The 21,184-nt window shown below is 37.6% G+C and overlaps 1 protein-coding gene across 4 annotated transcripts in view; it reads right to left on the reverse strand.

Moving 5' to 3' along the window:
- The window catches only part of DppIII (dipeptidyl peptidase 3), a 168,574-nt gene that overhangs the window by 21,818 nt on the left and 125,572 nt on the right, over positions 1–21,184 (reverse strand). For all 4 annotated transcript variants that reach the window (XM_090376785.1, XM_090376784.1, XM_090376786.1 and 1 more), the window contains 2 exons: positions 15,765–15,889; positions 12,670–12,790 (listed from right to left, as the gene is read on the reverse strand). In XM_090376785.1, the coding sequence (XP_090232911.1) occupies positions 12,670–12,790; positions 15,765–15,889 (246 nt within the window). The remainder of the gene's footprint in view (positions 1–12,669; positions 12,791–15,764; positions 15,890–21,184) is intronic.

Raw genomic sequence — 21,184 nt, forward strand, 5'->3', positions numbered from 1 at the left:
TGTCAAGAGTCAACTTCATTGAAAACGAGCTAAGGAACCTCCAGGAGACATCATCCAACGTCATTTCAAAAATGGAATTCGGCCTCGGTATAATGAAAGCAAACCTCGCAGAACTGCATGATAACATCACATTTCTGCACTGGTGTAATAAGGACATTAAGCTTATTCTTCTAGACATCTAGAATAAAATCGAACTGAATAAGTCCGAGGATTGTAGAGAGCTTTCTAACCTTCTCAACGAGCAGGACCTTATTAAGATTTATAAAAATTATGAAAAGACCAATATTGTGTTAATTTGTCCTGAGTGTAAAACGAAATCTAGTCAGGTTCCTTCCCCCACAAATCCCAGAAGAAGCGATTCAATCGATCGACATCCCTTATCAGGCCCAATCCACTGGTCTCCAACAGCCCTCTTCAGAAGGCAAAAACGAACAGTGTTCTTCCCAAGGAAAAAATCATTCTCGATCACAGGAAAAGACAACTGATGAATATCATCCCCCACTCAGGATCAATACCGAGCCATTCAAGGAACAAACGTTAGGAGCAAATAAGAGTTTTCAACGCAATGAATGATCCCCCCCCCAGAGAACCAGCGTCTGAATTCCAAACCTCCTCTTACCCCTCCTCACATCAATCACAAAAGGACAGCACCAACCATTTTCTCCCGTCTCGGGTGAAAATGGTTGGTCCAAGACTCAGAAATAAGCAGATGTGCTACATTTGCAGATGTCCTTAAATCTAATCATTCAACCGTCCAGACACCTAGGAAGAATGCCCCCAGCTTACAGATCAGGCCACATGCACCGGAGGAGGAGGAGCAACCAATTCCCGACTTGCAAAGTCTACAATCTGAGGCACTGGAGCCTCTCTATCAACCAAATCACACCCCAAAATTTCTGCACCACAGCAAATCAGTGGCATGTGATGCAAGAAAGCAAGTGTATGAGCTTATGCAGCATCATAAAAAAAAAAAAAAAAAAATCACACCATTCCCTCCAAATGCCTGTCCAGTTCCTCCTTAAATTTATTTAACCTATCAACTTCCACAATGACAGATGGAAGTTTTTTCCAGCAATTAACCACCCGCTGGCTAAAGGCAAATTTCCACACATCTATTCTACATCTGTCTTTTCTTAATTTGAATTTATGCCCCCTTAGGTTTGTAATCTGAACAGGTGGAAGGATCCCATCAGAATTCAGCTGCTCAACCCATTCAAGGCCTTATACATCTCAATCAGATCACCGCACGGGTGCCTAGTCTCCAGCCACTGCAATTTGTAGAACTTAAGCCTCTCTTGGTAAGAGGATCCCTTCATTCCCTCACCAATCTTGTTGCCCTTCTCGGTACACGCTCAACCAAATCTACAACCTTCCTAAAATGAGGCCTCCAGACCTGTACACAGTACTCAAGCCGTGGCCTGACCATTGGCCTTATACAGAGGGACAATCACCTCCTTTTCCCTGTTAGGAAAATTCTTATATATCATTGACAAAACCCCATGACCTGCCCTGGCAGCCTGTCTGCATTGCTCAGAAAACTTCATATCTGACTGCACAATTACTCCCAGGTCTTTTTCATTTTCTACTACCTTACGTGTAGTACCACACAGTTGGTATGTTTTTCTGGGGTTACTTCTACCCATATGCAGTACTTTTCATTTGTCAAGGTTAAACTTCAGTTGCCACTTCTTAGCCCATCTGCCCAAATTTTCTAGATCCTGTTGCAGTAGCACACTGCCATTACTGTAAGTAATGGCATACTGCCATTACTTCGACACTAAGCCCGATATACCTTCATCAATATCATTGATAAATATACAAAACAACAATGGGCCCAACACCGAACCCTGTGCGACTCCACTAATAACATTAGTCCACGAAGAGCAGCACCCAATGATTACCACCCTCTCTCTTCTCCCACTCAACCATCCTTTTATCCATTGTAGCAACTTACCCTTAATACCATTCTGCTGCAATTTGTACAATAGTATTCCATGCGCAACAGTGTCAAAACCTTTCCTGATATCCAAATATATGATATCAAAATTATTTTTTGCATCCAGTTCTTTTGCAACCACATCATAATATCCTATCAAATTTGTCAGACAAGACTTTCCCTTAACAAACCCACGCTGTATCTGAATTATTGCTGCAGTCTTGTCTAGATGATCCTGCAATGCATCTTTAACCAATGACTCCATTATTTTACCCGGAACAGAAGTTAAACTAACTGGTCTGTAATTACTCGTGTCACCCTTCGATTCCCCTTGTGAATTGGGGATACATTTGCACATCTCCAGTCCATGAGTACCTCCCCTGAGTCCAAGGATGCTCTCATAATTATGGCTAAGGGTTTGCTTACTTCCTTTACTGCCTCATTTAATATAACTGGATAGATCTCATCCACCCCAGGTGCCTTTCTTATGTTTAACTTCAACAATTTCTCCTCCACTTTGCTCTCAGTTATTACAAAATCATTAAACACCCTGCAACAATTTGATAACCTTCTGCCATTTTCCAACCTTAATAACTCCTCATGTGTGAATGTAAATGCAAAATACTCATTCAGTTTGTTTGCTATCTGAGCAGGATCATCAACAGTCGAACCATTGATATCAAGTGGACCAATCAGATTTATCTCCTTCCTTTTAGAGTTTATATAAGTAAAGAAATCCTTGCTGTTTTTCTTAGCATCTTTTGCCAAAGATTTCTCGTAATCTGCCCTTGCCTGCCTAACCTCCTTTGTGACCTGATTACAGACTAGCTTATATCAGCCATAGGCTTCTGAGTCGCTTGATAATTTATATGCATCCCATGCATTTTTATTCTCTGTCATGAGTCTCATTAGTTCATTTGATAACCATTTAGACCTAAACCTTGAACAATATTTCTTAATAGGTATGAAACTTTTAGTAGCATCCACGATTAATTCCTTGAATGCTTCCCACTTAGAATTTACTGTTGGTAACATCGTCAGTTGATCCCACTGTACAAAATTTAAAAGCGGTCTGAGACCACTATACTAACCTTTACGGAAGAAAAAAACTCTTTCCTTTACCCCTGATGGTAATTATATCTTTAAGTAAATCCCACATCAGTACACTGTGATCACTGCCACCTAGTGGTTCCTTTATCTGCAAATTCTTAATATACGAGTGATCACTGCTGATAACCAAATCAAGAGTATTACCCTCTCTGGTTGCCTCTCGAACATGCTGCTGCAGAAAACAATCATCCAATAAATCCACAAAAGTCTTACTAGTGTGTGAGTGACCAACCCAAAAGTTCCAGTCAATATCTGGGAAGTTAAAATCCCACATTATAAGACATTCTGATTTACTAGCCCACTCTATTTCTCCGTACAATTGTTCATTGTACTCATTCGAGTCATTAGGCCAATAACACACTCCTACTCTTATTTTTGCTTTCGCAGTGCTTATGTCACACCAAACTGACTCAACAGTGCACTGTTCATCTATATCAACTGGATGCACTTCTTTTGATTTTATGTTTTTCTTAATTAACAGCATAACACCTCTTCCCTTCCTATCCTGTCTATCCTTTCTGTACAAATTGTACTCCCCAAATTCCAGTTCTGCATTCCTTATATCTGTGTGACACCACATCTCTGCTATTCCAACAATATCCACCTTTGATGTCTTGACCAACACTTCAAATTCATCAAATTTATTTACTGTACTTTTAGCATTGGTATACATGCAAGTATACAAGTACCTATCCTTATTATCAGTCACCCTAACATTCCCATATACTCACCTGTTTCACGATGACTGCCATCCGTCCCTGAAACCCCCAGCACCCCTCGCTCCAGGTCGCTACTTATTCTAATATAAGTTGTGCAAGAATCACCTTCACCTCTACCTGCGGCTACTTTTAAACGTTTAGTCTGTGAATCCCCCCCCCCAAAGCTGGCAGTTTTCTGACCCACCTAACACTGCCTTGATAGCATTAGCAAATATTCTTGCACCCTTTCTATTTAAGTGTATCCCATCCCTGTAGAAGCAGTCTCTCCTGTTAACAAGCACAGACCACGCTGAAAAATATTCTACCCCTTGAGCCTTGCACATTCCCTCCAGGGTCGAATTGATTGACAAGGCTCGCATCATGTATTCCCTCCTATCATGTCTGGGCAGAATTGCAGACACTTTCAAATTTAACCCTGACTCACGTCTTTTTTGCAACATTGACCTGTACTTGTTAAGTAAATCTGCAGATCTCCTACTCTTAATGTCATTGGTGCCAACGTGTACAACAGTATCACCTTTTGTGCCCTTAAAAGATGATATATGCTTTACAACATATATCATCAACTTTTAAAAGTTGATGATATATGTCATCAACTTTTGCCCCCAGCAGACATACCTTGGTCCTGTTCCATCTATCCTTTTTACACAATATATTCTCGGTCTCCCTGACAATAGAGTCACCAACAATAACTAGTTCCTTTGGGACCAGCACATTCTACCTTGGAGATTGCCGCTGTGTTGACTGATGCCCAGGAGTGAGCTCTGGCAGTGAGTTGGGCAGCTGAGAGCTTGACGGGCCCCTCATATTAATTTCTTCGAGGGCATCTACCCCACACCTCAAGCTCTCATAGACGCCCAGTAGAACGCTGAGTTGATGCCTAGTTTCTAGACACTCTCTGCATCTGGCACACACAAAGACATCCTCCTTGGCTAGATCATGTTGTGTTCCAGAGAGTTCGGCAAACATTTTACAAGTTGCACATTTTTTTTAGGCTGTGATGCATTGGAGAATCGCCCCCCTCAGTTCTCCCCCGAGTCACAGCACTCTTGCCACTTTGTGCCCGTTGCTTTGCTGCTCTAGTCTGGGGCATGATATTTTAAATTAATAAGATCAATAAATTTAATTAATTAATTGTCAATACTACACTAATAGAATCCTAAATGCAGTCATGCGTATTACGCTATATAATTATACGTTAGAGCTGTCTAGTTACCACAATTAAAAATTTGAATTCCCTAGTACTCTATACAAAAACAATGGCTGCAAGATTCGAATGAAATAACGGTTTTATGTATATTAAGTAGTAATCTACAAAAACTCTATCTAAATTAAAAATAACCAGCGTAACTATAAGACTACATATAAAGTACAATATAAAATAACAATTAGGTAAATAAAAAGGCAAACACTTATTGCTTTCTCGGAGCCTGTAATTCTCAGCTGTAATTTTTAAAGAGAGTCAGTGCCCTCTTTTATTCATCTCGCCGCCACATTGAAGAAACAACCAAACCAGGACACCCAAAATTTCCTAAGAAGATGACACCATGCAAAGGGAAGCAGAAATGCACAAAAAATCCATCAAGTAACTGCACCAGAAAAGCCAAAGTACAACATGAAGCCCACAGTCAGGATTGCTAACTCAATGAAAACACATGTGATTCCGCTGAAAATCTCTTCACATGAAAAATCAATTTTTGTCTCCAGGCTTTCTCGACACTGTTGAACAGTAATTGTCAATACTACACTAAGATGTGGTCTTATTTGAATGAAGACTTAAGTAGAGACACAAGTTATCAGGCCAAACAATGCATTAATAACATATAAACCATACTATGCATCATTCAAAATCACTACAGCAGAATCTAACTACAAACTACTCAACCTTATGTCATCTTGGCCTGCAGGGTCACTAGTGAAACACTTCTACACCACAAAGCATACCTCTACCAGGATGCGGTATCCCCAATGGATTGAAACCACAATTAATGAAAGGAAAACCTGACTCAGACCCGCCATTAAGTCTAAGTTTCGGGAGGCACATTCCGGGTATACTGAACAGGACCTTCTTAAAGGTTCAAACACTTGCCAGCGACATGATCACCCGCCACTAACGCCTGTGGGAAGACATATGAAGATTGAGGTAAGAACTACCTGCAGAACGAACCATAGATGATTGATGAAGGCTATCAACAAGGACTATCAGAAGGCTATCAGAGCTCCAAAACGCTAGAAGCCTGAGAAATAAACTTCAGACAATGGAAATTCTTCTCCTGTCAAGGTTGTATGACATCATTTGTATCACAGAAACATGGCTATCCCCCAATTAAGAAGACCTTGCATTCTCTCAACCCACTCGATTCTCGGGCATTTTTGCCTCCAGGGAACGGACAACTGGTGGTGGTGTAGGCATTCTCTTCAACATACAAAAATTCTCACTGACTAGCTCAGCCACTCTAAAAACAGAACTGTTTGAAGCTGCAAGAGCCTCACTCGGCATTCAAGGCCACAGACTTGACATGTGCAGTCTACATCCCCCCTCCCACAGTAAAGAACACTTTGCAAGAGGTCTCCAACTGGATCATTAATCAATGCCACCCCAAAGCAACATTACTTGTGTGGAGACTTTAATATTAGTTCAAGCCAACAGAGTCTTCGCAGATTGTTATCTTCTAATCTGGCTGCAGTAGGTCTGACCCTCCAGAAATTTTCCCCTACCAGAGGCACTAACCTGTTAGACCTAATATTTGCAACAGACATCCTCACCGTTGACAGGCAGCCTGAAACAGCCTTCATGTCAGACCATCATTCTTCCAATCACTTCCAGGACATCCTGGCAACACCAGGCACCAGTTAAGAAGACAGTGATTAGCCCTTCACTCCTCAATCCAGAGAAATGCTGCTTCGCAGCATCCATTTTTCCTTGGGAAGCCCTAAATCAATATCATCCACAGCTCGGGCTGCACTTTCCTACCTGCTGGCTGCAGTCTATTGCTCGAACTGCAGTGTCAAAAACAGTTTCAATCTCCAGTCGAAGCAAAACATGGTGGACCCAAGATCTCAGCCTTAAATTTCAGAATAAACAAAGACTACATGCAAAATGGAAAGCAAAGTCAGACCCACCAGACAGGATTGCATACTCAAGAGGCCGTGTCCAGTTCAATAGAAGCAAATCTGAAGCCATGAAAGCCTACATCGACAAAACAATCAAGATTGGGAAGGCACCATTTAAGGCAAGGCATGATGAATTCCCTCAACAAGTTAATCCAATCGAATGGCTAGACTACATCACAAGATTTAAGCCAAAGTCAGCATCAGACCTTAAAAGCATTCACAACAGTTGTCAGCGAGATGTCCTTGCTTCCATCATCATCACAAAAAGAGAGCTTATCCAGGCCATCAATGATATCCCACCAACGTCTTGCACTGGATATGATGGGGTCCCACAATTCATTCTTAAGAGCGTTAGTATATAACGAACTTTCTCTATAACGAATTTTTTTGCTGGATTTATCAAATTCGTTATAGGGAAGTTCAACTGTATTTTTATCTATCTGATAGCAACAAATCTTGAGCATATATTCATTTTAGAAATAACATTGTTGATCTAACATCGTTGAGCTTTAGAAATAAATTTGACCTAAAAATACTAATTTCAATTTTTATTTATTAATTTACTAAAAGAAAAATACTAATTTCAAAGAGGAGAATGCTATTCATTAAAAACTCTGATGCAGAAGGTGCATCAGAGAAGACGCTGTGTGTGTGTGTGTGTGTGTGTGTGTGTGTGTGTGTGTGTGTGTGTGTGTGTGTGTGTGTGTGTGTGTGTTGAAGGAAATATTTCTGACTGAGTACATATATATTTAATCCCTGATACTAAGCTGCACTGGGCCCATTGTAGCAAAAGATATATCTCAAACTGCAACTATTTGCATGTTGTCAATACTAAGTATCAAGTTATCACGACTCTGATATGCTCATACTAACCATGTAATTTTACCTGACTGAGCATGTGTATTATTACATTACGTACAAATGTGATGAAATATGATAAAAACACAACACAATGCAGATAAGGGAACTGGACCATTTTCCACAGTTGGAAAATGGTCCAGTTTTAAGGCTGCTGAATTTGAATATAAAATAAATTTGTTACAAGGCTTGTAAGCAAATTTATTTTACTGATATATTTAATTTTAGTTTTTGAAATATCACTTTTAATAGTGAAGATACTATATGATAAGTAGTATGACAAATGCTGATTAAGAATTTTCCTCCATGCTAGCCATTTCAGATTTTAAAGTTGTGATTAGGGATTTCTATGTTCAAACAAGAAATACTATAGCAGCAACAGTAATATTTAAAATATAAAAATAAATACTGTACTAAATATATTTACAGTATGTATTAAATAGAGAAATGTTGAAAATATTCCATTCTTATCTGTTTTACTGAAAGGTGGCATTCTACTGAATTCCTATAGTTGAGTAAACATTTGTGATCAAAAATCAAAGAATTATTTGATCTAAATTTTTTTTTTTTTTTAAGATGTAAAGTTTGTAAATTAGTTCCGGAAAAAATAAATGATATACTTCAATAACAAGTACAGTTGTGCCCCCGTATCCGCTGATTCCGTAGCCAAGTGGTCATGAGCGGGAGTGCAGCAGTACACGCTCCTTGAGTAGCCGGGGCTCAAGCACCTGACTGCTAAATACAGTTGATCTGCCAATCCACACTGGATCAGCGTGGCAGATTATGGTCCATTTCCCTCAACATAAATTGTTGAGGAGGTTTCCATCCTGCCGTGGGCTGATAATGGCTGCAGTTTACTTTTTTTTTTTTTTATCTGCGGATTCAGTTACCCATGGTTAACCACGGAAAAAAAACAAAAAAGTTAACACGTACTACTCACTTGTCCAATATGATGCTTCCCTTTATTAGCATTAGCATTAGTAAAGGCATTTGATGCAAGAAAGCAAGCTTATGCAGCATCAGCCAAAAAAAAAAAAAAAAACCCCACTTCACCCCTCTGTTCGTTCAAAATACCTGTCCAGCTGAGCCTTAAACTTATTTAGGCTATCAACCTCCACCACAAGGGATGGCAGTCTGTTCTACCAACCAACCACCCGCTGGCTAAAGGCAAATTTCCGCACGTCTATCCTACATCTGTCTTTCCTCAATTGGAATTTATGCCCTCTCAGGTGATTTTTCTGAGCTAGAGGAAGAATCCCATCAGCATTGAGCATGCTTAAACCATTCAAGGCTTTATACACCTCTATCAGATCACCTCGCTGGTGCCTAGTCTCCAGACACTGTAATTTGCAAAACTTAAGCCTTTCTTCGTAAGAGCACCCCTTTATTCCATTCACTAATCTTGTTGCCCTTCTCTGTACTCGTTCCAGCAGCTCTACATCCTTCTTGAAATGAGGCCTCCAGACCTGTATACAGTACTCTAGGTGTGGCCTGACCATTGCCTTATACAATGGAATAATCACCTCCTTATCCCTGCTGGAAAAATTCCTGTATATCATTGACAATACTCCATGAGCTACTCTTGCAGCCTGTCTGCACTGCTCAGAGAACTTCATATCTGCCTGCACAATCACCCCCAAGTCCCTTTCATTCTCTACCACTGTCAGTGTAGTACCACAGAGTTGATACGTTGCTCTGGGGTTGCTGTTTCCCATGTGTAGTACTTTACATTTGTCAATGTTAAACTTCATTTGCCACCTCTCAGCCCATCTGCTCAACCTTTCCAGATCCTGTTGCAGCAGCATAGTGTCAGTAGTGTCCTTGACAACCCTGCCAACCTTTGTATCATCTGCAAACTTGGACATTAAGCTTGATATACCATCATCAATATCATTTATAAATACAGAAAACAACAATGGACCCAACACTGAGCCCTGAGGGACTCCACTAATAACATCAGTCCACGATGAGCAGTGTCCATTGATTACCACTCTCTGTCTTCTCCCCCTCAACCACCCAAATTATTTTTGACAATGTCACGTATGGTTTGGTCACCAACATTATAATGGTTCTTTAGAGATTTAATGGATGCACTGTTTCAAAATTTTGAATAATTTCAAGTTTTTGTTTAATTTGAAAGCACAACTCTTGTGTTTGCCCATCGTTTTCGCGATTTCTAAACAAAACAAAACAAAACAAAACAAAAAAAAAAAAAAAATTCTGACATCCCTGACATAACGAAACAAAATTTGTCCTTTTGCGGTGCGATAGAACACAACAACCGACACGACGCACTAAATCAAACTAAACATTTGGTATCTCTTTTTTTTTTTTTTTTTTGTTTTGAGTTGTAGGTGTGAAGACAGCGGGGGTCGTCTTCAAACAAGATAATAGGTACACTAATCTATATGTATCTTACCAATGTTTATAGGATTGGTGTCCCAAATTTTAAATAAATCTATGAAATCCCCTAGATGTTCTCGGTTTCTCTTATATGTTTTAGATTTACTATATTTTCTTTTGCAATTAGATTTATGAAGTTTAGCAATTTGAAACATATTATAAACACAAATGTCTTTCAAATTATTTGTCATATTTTTTTATTAATTAAATCTGTTATTCAGTCCGTATGGATATAGAGTTTTATATTGTAACATGCTAATTTCTTCTTGCAATAATCTTTCATTTGTGTTATTAATTACATTAAGTAATGAAAATATTACTAAAAGTATGTTTTTGGAAATGTCTGACAATAATGTCTAAAATTACATTTTGTAATTACTCCGGTTGACAAAGCTGCTTGCAATTATGCAATTATATGTAAGTCATATTATATAGAAATTATTAAAAATGAACTAGTCTAGTAGCACATATAAACACATAGCATCTTCCCCTAATGTAATAATCAAAAAACTAATTGCATTACATAAAAAATTAAAGTATAATAACCTAAAATATCCGTTTATATATGGTATACCTAAATTTCATAAATCACCTATTGCATTTAGATTCATAACATCATGTAAAGATAGTTATGCAAAAATTCCAGGAAAAACGTTAGAAAAGTTACTTAAAATTACATTAAATAATGTAAATAAAACTATTATAATAAATAACTTAACGATTATAAATGCAATAAAAATAACAATATTCAGCAGATACAAACATTTGACTTTAACAGTTTATTCACTAGTATCAATCTTGACAATTTAAAAATTGTTCTCCAGAAACTATATTTGGAACATAAAAATACTATAAAGATTGATTTAACTTACTGGGATACTTTAATAAATTTATGTATCTTCAATAATTACGTATATGACGGAACTTCGTTATACTTACAAGTGAATGGCACCCTATGGGAAGTCCAGCATCTTGCATAATTGCAAACCTCTATCTATATTATTCAGAAAGAGCATTCCAAGATAGCCTACTTATATTTAGATATGTAGATGATCTATGTGTGTTAAACTGTCTACGTTTCATTCAGGATTACAGTAAATTATATCCAGAAGAACTTGTATTGGAAAGAACTAATAGTTCTGATACTATAGCAAATTACCTGGATCTTCATATAGAAATATTTCATAATAATATAGATGTAAATGTATATAATAAAAGAGATGCATTTAATTTTTAATGTAGTCAGCCTTACAAACTGGAGATCTAATATATCAAAATCAGTACAAGCTAATATCATTTTATCTCAATGTCTGAGGATTGCTTCTGTTTGCAATAACCATAAAACCTGTTCAGTAAACATAATAGCATTGTACAATAAGTTGATTAATAATAATTTCCCTATCGCTTACCTGAAATACCACTTCAGGAAAGCAATAAACATAATTAATTTCAAAAATTTGTTTTTTGAACCGATTGCTTTAATATAATTACCATAATTACGGATTTAGAGCCATGTATATTATGTACATAGGATACACTTTGCTTTCTTGGTGTCTTACGGCATAGAAAACTTGTACCCACCGGCCTGCAAATTATAGTGTATCATTTTTTTTTTTTTTTTTTTTTTTTAATGGTTATAACTGTATATAGTTGAGTTCACGCTGAGGTAACGTGCAAATTCAGCTCAGGGTCCTACTATACGAACGGGTTTGCGATCCCGGGCATACCCAAGCTACAACTTATATCTTGTATTGTCTTTAAGCTGTCCTACATTCTTTGTTCTTATTTCTCCGAAATTATTAGAGTAATCCGAGGATGTAGGAGAAACTATTTCTTATCCATACTACTATTTTTTCCCCTTTATGGAGTTCAGGTTCTATTATTCCTACTCTTAGTTTTTCTTCTTACTATCTGCATGTTTTTCTCTTTCCGTTAACTTAAATTTAATTAATTAATTGATTGATTAATTAATTATATTTATTTTTATTTATATTTTTACCATATCCATCACATAGGGGGCACCACATATTAACTCACTAGGGAGATATTTATTTTGACGGCTATTGTTGTTATTACATTATGTCCTGGATACGGTAGATATGCATTATATACTATATATCTAATCTTATTTTAATTTTTAAATTACGATCTCTGTCGGGTCAACGATGATCAATATATGCTTACATTCACAATTTCTTATTTGGTTTAGATTCAAACAATTTTTAACTGTCTTTACTTAGTTTAGAATCAAATTACTTTATACTTTATATATTAGCATATATTGATCATTACAGAAACAGAGAACTTCTTGTCGTTTTTTGCCTTCATTCTGGGTGGTTGGCCCCAGTTGAAGTCATCTGGATTTTTTTTTTTTTTTGCGTTTTTTAAATTTTCTGCTCTATTATTTGACTGATTTGCCTTCTACATTATTATCTTTAATATTAATTTTACACATTTTTTATATATATATATATATATATATATATATATATAAAATATTTTTTTAAATTCAAATATAGTCTTAATTACCTGGGACCATGATTCAGTTTTAGGGTCATACATCTGCAGACCTTCAAGTCCTCTATGAATAAGACTAAGCCAGTTAACATATGTTACCTCCTCCGCTTCCAGAGATTTGTAACCAAAGATACTACATAAAAATAAAAAATATATAAACCTATATAAATAAATTCTACAACATATTTCCAATGAATCAATGACAAAAAAAAAAAAAAAATAATAATAATAATATTGAAAATGAGAAATTAATTCACTAATTAAGATTGTGGGTAACACGTTTTATTTATAATTTAAACATACTAATAGTTAATTAAATTCATCTGACACTAATTTTATCATCAATTTGGTATATTTAGTTTTGTATTGGTTGGTATATTTTAGTATAGTATACAGTATAGGTATGTTACAGGTGCCAATTCAGAAAAACAGCAGTGTCCACGGAAATATCATTAATTTGATATATTTAGCTTTGTATTGGAATATTTTAGTATAGTATACAGTAAGTGCGTGCATGCGTGTGTTACAGGTGCCAATTCATGAGGAGTTATTCAGGGAGGGAAATGCCAGAGGTGTATTAACTCTGGCAGTGACTTAAAAGATTTCATAATAACAGAACAAAGTGGAGACAGAAATTGTTGAAGATAAACATAAGAAAGGTGGATGGGATCTATCCAGTTACATTAAAGGAGGTAGCAAAGGAAATAAGCAAACCCTTAGCCATAATTATGAGAGCTTCCTTGGACTCACGGGAGGTAACCATGCACTAGAGATGTGCAAATGTAACCCCAATTCACAAAGGAGGATCAAAGGGTGACAAGTAATTACAGACCTGTTAGTTTAACTTCTGTTCCAGGGAAATTAATGGAGGCGCTGGTTAAAGAAGCACTGCAGGTTCATCTAGACAAAACTTCGGTTATAGTTCGGACACATGGGTTTGTTCAGGGGAAGTCTTGTCTGATCAATTTAATTGGATACTATGATGTGATTGCAAAGGAACTGGATGCAAAAAATAATTTTGATATCATAGACTTGGATCTTAGGAAAGCTTTTGATACTGTTGCACATGGAAGACTGTACAAATTGGAGCAGTATGGCATTAAGATAAAATTAGTGCTATGGATAAAGGGATGGTTGAGTGGGAGAAGACAGAGAGTGGTAATCAATGGACACTGCTCATCATGGACTAATGTTATTAGTGGAGTCCCTCAGGGTTCAGTGTTGGGTCCACTGTTGTTTTCTGTATTTATTAATGATACTGATGAAGGTATATCAGGCTTAAGTTTGCAGACAATACAAAAGTTGGTAGGGTTGTTAATGACAGTACACTACTGCAATAGGATCTAGAAAAGTTGAGCAGATGGGCTGAGAGGTGCCAACTGAAGTTTAACATTGACAAATGCAAAGTACTGCATATGTGTAGCAGTAACCCCAGAGTAACACATCAACTATGTGGTGTTCTCCACTCAGGTTCTCCACATCAACTATGTGGTATTCTCCACTCAGGTTCTCCACATCAACTATGTGGTATTCTCCACTCAGGATAGTGGAGAATGAAAACGTCCTGGGGATAACTGTGCATTCATTTATTCATGTGTTGATTGGCAGACCCCAGGGTTTCCCCAAGTAGCTGCTGTTTAACATCTTGTGGAGAGAGCAGAGTAACTAAGTAATTACACAAAAATATCTACAGACCAATCAACAATATCTGTAGTTCTATATACAATTTCTAACAGGTTAACACTCATAAAATAATAGAAAGATCATCTTAAGTAAACAACTTAACTAGCCAACAGACAGATGGCCAGTAGAATAGCTAAAATATATTTAATATACATCTTCAGGTCGAAGACAAGGTAGAGCAAGAAGTTAAAAATTGAGTACATTACTGAAATCTTGAATCTCAATACTTTATCACAACAATAATTAGTCAGATATGAAGTTTTCTGACAGTGCAGACAGGCTCTGCAAGAGTAGCTCATGGTGTCTTGTCAATTATGTACAGGAATTTTTCTAGCAGGGATAAGGAGATGATTATCCCCTTGTATAATGCAGTGGTCAGGCCACATCTTGAGTAATGTATACAGGTCTGGAAGCCTCATTTTAGGAAGGATGTTGAGCGGCTGGAATGAGTACAGAGAAGGGTAACAAGGTTAGTGAATGGAACAAAGGATTGCTCTTACAAAGATTTGATTTGATTTTTAATGGTGCATTGGCAGCTAAGGCCATAATGCGCCAAGTCAAGCTCTTACAAAGAAAGGCTTAAGTTTTGCAAATTACAGTGCCTGGAGACTAGGCACCTGCGAGGTGATCTGATTGAGGTGTACAAGGCCTTGGTTTGAGCAAGCTCAATGCTGATGGGATTCTTCCTCTTGCCCATATTAATCGCCTGAGGGGACATAAATTTAAATTGAGGAAAGACAGTTGTAGAATAGATGTGTGGAAATTTACCTTTAGCCAGTGGGTGGTTGATTGCCGGAACAAACTTCTTTATTCTGTCGTAGAAGTTGACAGCTTAAATAAATGAAAGGCAGAACTAGACAAACATTTGGAGTGAATGGATGGGTGAAATGGAAAGGGGTTTTTTTTTTTTGGCTGATGCTGTATAAACTTGCTTTCTTGCGTCATATGCCTCTACTAATGCTAAAGGCTAATATCTGTGATGGAAGAAGAGAGGAAAGATTTTGTAAGAGGTGGGATTATCCTGAATGCTCTCTTTTGTATCAAGTCTAGAAGACTGAGAGAGGTTTTGGGGATGGAGCACCATCTCAAATGCAAGTACAATATTCCATGGTAGGGTGAATTTTAGATCTGTACAGAGTGAATAAATTTACATTTACATAAATGTATTTTCAATACTACTAAAAGCCAGCAGCACTTACATTCACTGCAACTGCATAGATATTGATTAAAGGCAGTCAGGTTTTTGGTGACATAGCTGCAATGTGCCATTTATTATTATTTTTTTTTTTTTTATGGCAGCTTATAACCTTTAACCCACAACCTCCTTATTTGTAGCTGTGCATGTTAACCATAGTCAACAAAGTAGTTAAAATTTAAAATTCAAACTAAGAATTTATTTAAATGCAAGATTACACAAAGCTTACTTGAGTACTTTATTCTCGGTAGACAAGTAAAGTCCAACACATTCTGCTCTGCACTCTTCAAAAGCTGAACCAAGGGATGTGAAAATGGAATCATAAGTGTCTCCCTCTTCATACCAGCTGCTGATCTGCATTTCAAAAAATTAAACTGAGATTAATTTAATAAATTATAAATGTCTGAGTAACTACAGAACAATAACAGAATAATTTTAGTTACCTATTAGCATAGTCTGGGCATTTACAATATAAAAAGGGTATTCATAGGCATTCATCATATTAGGCCTGATGTAGTCGAGTGGTCAAGGGTGAGAGTGCAGTAGAATGCGCTCTTTGAGTGGACCGGGGTTCAAACCCACGACTGCTAAATACGATTAACGTTTGTATTGATGATTTCTTGTAAACTCCACTGACCTGGTGGTTGTGCCAGAGTATAAACAAGAACATATGCAATTAAAATGTGGATGCAAGATATAAATATTGGCTATACATGTACACACTTCATTTAAGATGGGTATGTTAACACTAAAAAATTTAACGTGAAGAATGAAAATCAAAGTGTTCCAAATTCATTATTTACAGGGTGTCAAACCTTTACAAAACTATTATTGTGTGAATGGTACAAACCTGAAACCACTTCCAGGTGATAGAGGATATTTTCAAGTTTTTATTCATCAACTGGAAAATGTGCACACATTGCAGTGATAAAATCTAATGTGTATTTTGGTTCAATAGACTACAGTCTGCAGCACTGTTATTTGTAAATTTTAAAGTTTAAAAAAAACCACCACCACCAAATGGTATGGAAAATTCATAAAAGACACCTGTTTGTAGTATCATCTCAGCAGAGGTGGTGATGAACAAAAGTTATTCCTTGGAATTGGTTCAAGGAAGTCTGATGACCATGTCAAGGTCACCAGACTTCAGTATTCAGAAATAGTGTGTAAAGTATTATTTCGCTGTTTGAGGATGAAACCATAAAAGCTACAGCTCGTAACAGAAGCTCAATTAACAACAAAACCAAGATGATGGAATTTTGCTGGTAAATTCTGTCATATCACAGTTTTGTGATTATGCTGCCATTTACTGTAGCACATACATTTTCCTGTTGGTGAAGATATTCTCTAACCCATGGAAGTGGTATCAGGTTTGTATCAAGCACCCTATTCACACAATAACATTTTAGTTTTGTAAAGGAAGTTTGGGGACACCCTGTATATAAACTATAAAGATCACTTTTGTTTTAAAGGGTAATGCTGTATAAGCTTGCTTCCTTGCATCATTTTGCCACCTTGTCTATAGCTACTAACACTTGTCAATGCTTAATGCTTGTAACAGCTTACAAAGTAAGCAAAAGGATACTTTTCTTGAATATCTGTAGACAGCTAGATGTTTTAACATTTATTTTGATGACTTTATAAGTAATACAGAGAGAGAGAGAGAGAGAGAGGTAAAAGAATAATAGTTAGAAACAAAGTTACAAAAAATCTAGTCATGATAGTTATGAATCTGAAAATTGATCACATACACCATTCTCCTTCTCATTACTTTTATTGATAAAACTAAACTAAAAATATCAGTACTCAGCAGCACATATGTATTCAATGAGCATGGGTAGATGTGCACTGCAGCAAAGACCATATTGCCTCTTAGATTAACAACATAAACAGAAAAAATAAAAATAAATAATAGTAATAAAAATAAAATAAATAAATAAAAACTACCTATGTATTATCATTCCTTGCATAGGCACCTATCCACTAACAATATCCCAAAGCTGTCAGACTCAACTATCCACAAATGTAACTTAAAATAAAAGTTATTACTATCCAATCTAAATCTTCTCCCACATAACTTTAATTTATGGCCCCCCAGTTCTGGAATCATTTATACAGTAAAAATTTGGCCTTCATTCATTTTACTTTTCTCTCGTAGAGAGTTTTAGACCTCAGTGAGGTCCCCACTCAGTTACCAAGCTCTGTATCCCACATATTCAGTCTTTCCTCATGTGGATGCCTTTTGCATATCTCACCAAGTTGTCCACCGTTTGGCCCTTTCAAGACTTTCAGTGTCATTTTTCAGATGTGATCTCCATACTTGGACACAATATTCCAAGTGTGGCCTTTCAACTGCATTATACAGCACAATTATGACCACCCTATCTCTACAAGAAATTGTTCCATAAATCACCAATAAAAATTGTTTGAATGGGGAATTCTGCATCTGCCAGTACTTTACCCACCAAATCCCTTTCTTCCACTACTATTTTTAATTCATTCCTTCAAGGTGTATAAGTTAGGTTTCTAACCTCCAAGTGTAAGATCTCACATTCTGCAGCATTAAACATTAGCATTAGTAGAGGCATTTGATGCAAGAAAGCAAGCTTATGGCAGCATCAGCCAAAAAAAAAAAAAAAAACCCACTTTCACTTCACCCCTCTGTTCGTTCAAAATACCTGTCCAGCTGAGCCTTAAACTTATTTAGGCTATCAACCTCCACTACAAGGGATGGAAGTCTGTTCCACCAACCAACCACCCGCTGGCTAAAGGCAAATTTCCACACGTCTATCCTACATCTGTCTTTCCTCAATTTGAATTTATGCCCTCTCAGGTGATTATTCTGAGCTAGAGGAAGAATCCCATCAGCATTGAGCATGCTCAAACCATTCAAGGCTTTATACACCTCTATCAGATCACCTCACTGGTGCCTAGTCTCCAGACACTGTAATTTGCAAAATTTAAGCCTTTCTTCGTAAGAGCAACCCTTTGTTCCATTTACTAATCTTGTTGCCCTTCTCTGTACCCGTTCCAGCAGCTCTACATCCTTCTTGAAATGAGGCCTCCAGACCTGTATACAGTACTCTAGATGTGGCCTGACCATTGCCTTATACAAGGGAATAATCACCTCCTTATCCCTGCTGGAAAAATTCCTGTATATCATTGACAATACTCCATGAGCTACTCTTGCAGCCCATCTGCACTGCTCAGAGAACTTCATATCTGCCTGCACAACCACCCCCAAGTCCCTTTCATTCTCTACCACTGTTAGTGTAGTACCACAGAGTTGATACGTTGCTCTGGGGTTGCTGTTTCCCATGTGTAGTACTTTACATTTGTCAATGTTAAACTTCATTTGCCACCTCTCAGCCCATCTGCTCAACCTTTCCAGATCCTGTTGCAGCAGCATAGTGTCAGTAGTGTCCTTGACAACCCTGCCAACCTTTGTATCGTCTGCAAACTTGGACATTAAGCTTGATATACCATCATCAATATCATTTATAAATACAGAAAACAATAATGGACCCAACACTGAGGGACTCCACTAATAACATTAGTCCACGATGAGCAGTGTCCATTGATTACCACTTTCTGTCTTCTCCCCCTCAACCACCCCTTTATCCATAGCAGCAATTTGCCTCCAATGTCACACTGCTCCAATTTGCATAGCAGTCTTCCATGTGCAACAGTATCAAAAGCCTTTCTAAGATCCAAGTATATAATATCAAAGCTATTCCCTGCATCCAGTTCTTTTGTGACTGCATCATAATATCCAATCAAATTGGTCAGGCAAGACTTCCCCTTAACAAAACCATGCTGTGTCTGAGCTATAACTGAAGTCTTGTCTAAATGATCCTGCAGTGCTTCTTTAACCAGTGACTCCATTAATTTTCCTGGAACAGAAGTTAAGCTCACAGGTCTATAATTATTTTGTGAGCCTTTGATCCTCCTTTGTGAATTGGGGTCACATTTGCACATTTCCAGTCTATGGGTACCTCCCCCGAGTCCAAGGAAGCTCTCATAATTATGGCTAAGGGTCTGCTTACTTCCTTTGCTGCCTCCTTTAATATAACTGGATAGATCCCATCCACTCCGGGTGCCTTTCTTGTGTTTATCTTCAACAGTTTCTCCTCCACTTTACTCCCAGTTATTTCAAGATTCTGTAGCTTACTGTTAGAGTTGAATACACCTGTGGCATTCCCCTCGCTGAATAACTCCTCATGTGTGAATGTCGATGCAAAATATTCATTTAGTTTGTTAGCTACCTGAGCAGGGTCATCAACAGTTACCTGAGCAGGGTCATCAACAGTTGACCCATCAATATCAAGTGGACCAATCTGATTCATCCCCTTAATTCTAGAGTTTACATAAGTAAAGAACTCTTTGCTGTTTTTCTTTGCATCCCTTGCCAACGATTTCTCGTAATCTGCCTTCGCCTGCCTAACCTCCTTTGTAACTTGGTTGCATATCAACTTGTATCTATCATAGGCTTCTGTGTCATGTGTTAATTTGTAAGTATCCCATGCATTTTTCTTCTCTGCCATATGCCTCATTAGTTCATCTGACATCCATTTTGGCCTAAACCTTGAACAATATTTCTTAGTTGGTATGTAAATTAGTTGGTATGTATGTAAAGCCTAGTAGCTTCCAAGATTAATTCTTTGAATGCTTCCCATTTTGAATTTGCTGTTGGTAACATCATCAGTTGGTCCCACTGCATAGAATTTAAATACTGTCTCAGTCCATCGTAGTCGCCTTTACGGAAGCAATAACCCTTCCCTTTACCCCTAATGGTAGTTACCTCTTTGAGTAAATCCCACTTCAGCACACTGTGATCACTGCCACCTAGTGGTTCATTTATCTGCAGATTCTTAATGCATGAAGAATCACTGCTGATAATCAAATCAAGAGTATTACTCCCTCTAGTTGCCTCCCGAACATGCTGATGTAGAAAACAATCATCCAATAAATCCACAAAAGCCCTGCTAGTGTGTGAGTGACCAGCCCCCAAATTCCAGTCAATATCTGGGAAATTAAAATCTCCCATTATAAGACTCTCTGATTTACTGGCCCACTCTATTTCCCTGTACAGTTTCTTATTATACTCATCAGAGTCATTAGGCCTATAGCACACTCCTACTCTCAATTTTGATCTCCCAATGCTTATGTCACACCAAACTGACTCAACACTGCACTGTCCAGCGATGTCGACTGGCTTCACTTCCTTGGTTTTTATGTGTTTCTTAACTAATAGCATAACCCCTCCCCCCTTCCTATCCTGTCTATCCTTTCTGTAGACGTTGTACTCCCCAAATTGCAGTTCTGCATCCCTTATATCTGTGTGACACCACGTCTCTGATATCCCAACAATATCTGCCTTTGATGTTTTGAACAATACCTCAAATTCATCAAATTTATTTACTAAACTCCTAGCATTGGTGTACACGCAAGTATACCTGCACCTGTTTCTATTCTTAGCTACCCTAACACAACCCATGTGTTTACTTGTACCGCAATGGCTCCCAGCAGTCTCTGAAATATCATGCATCTTGTTTTTCAGACTTCTGCTCATTCTAATAGAAGCAGTGCAAGAATCTCTTTCACCTCTGCCAGTGGCTACTGTCAATCTATTGGTCTTTGTCTCCCCCC

Source organism: Mastigoproctus giganteus, chromosome 6 (genome assembly GCF_048544385.1).
Source record: "Mastigoproctus giganteus isolate SK-2022 chromosome 6, ASM4854438v1, whole genome shotgun sequence".
Lineage (NCBI taxonomy): Eukaryota > Metazoa > Arthropoda > Arachnida > Uropygi > Thelyphonidae > Mastigoproctus > Mastigoproctus giganteus.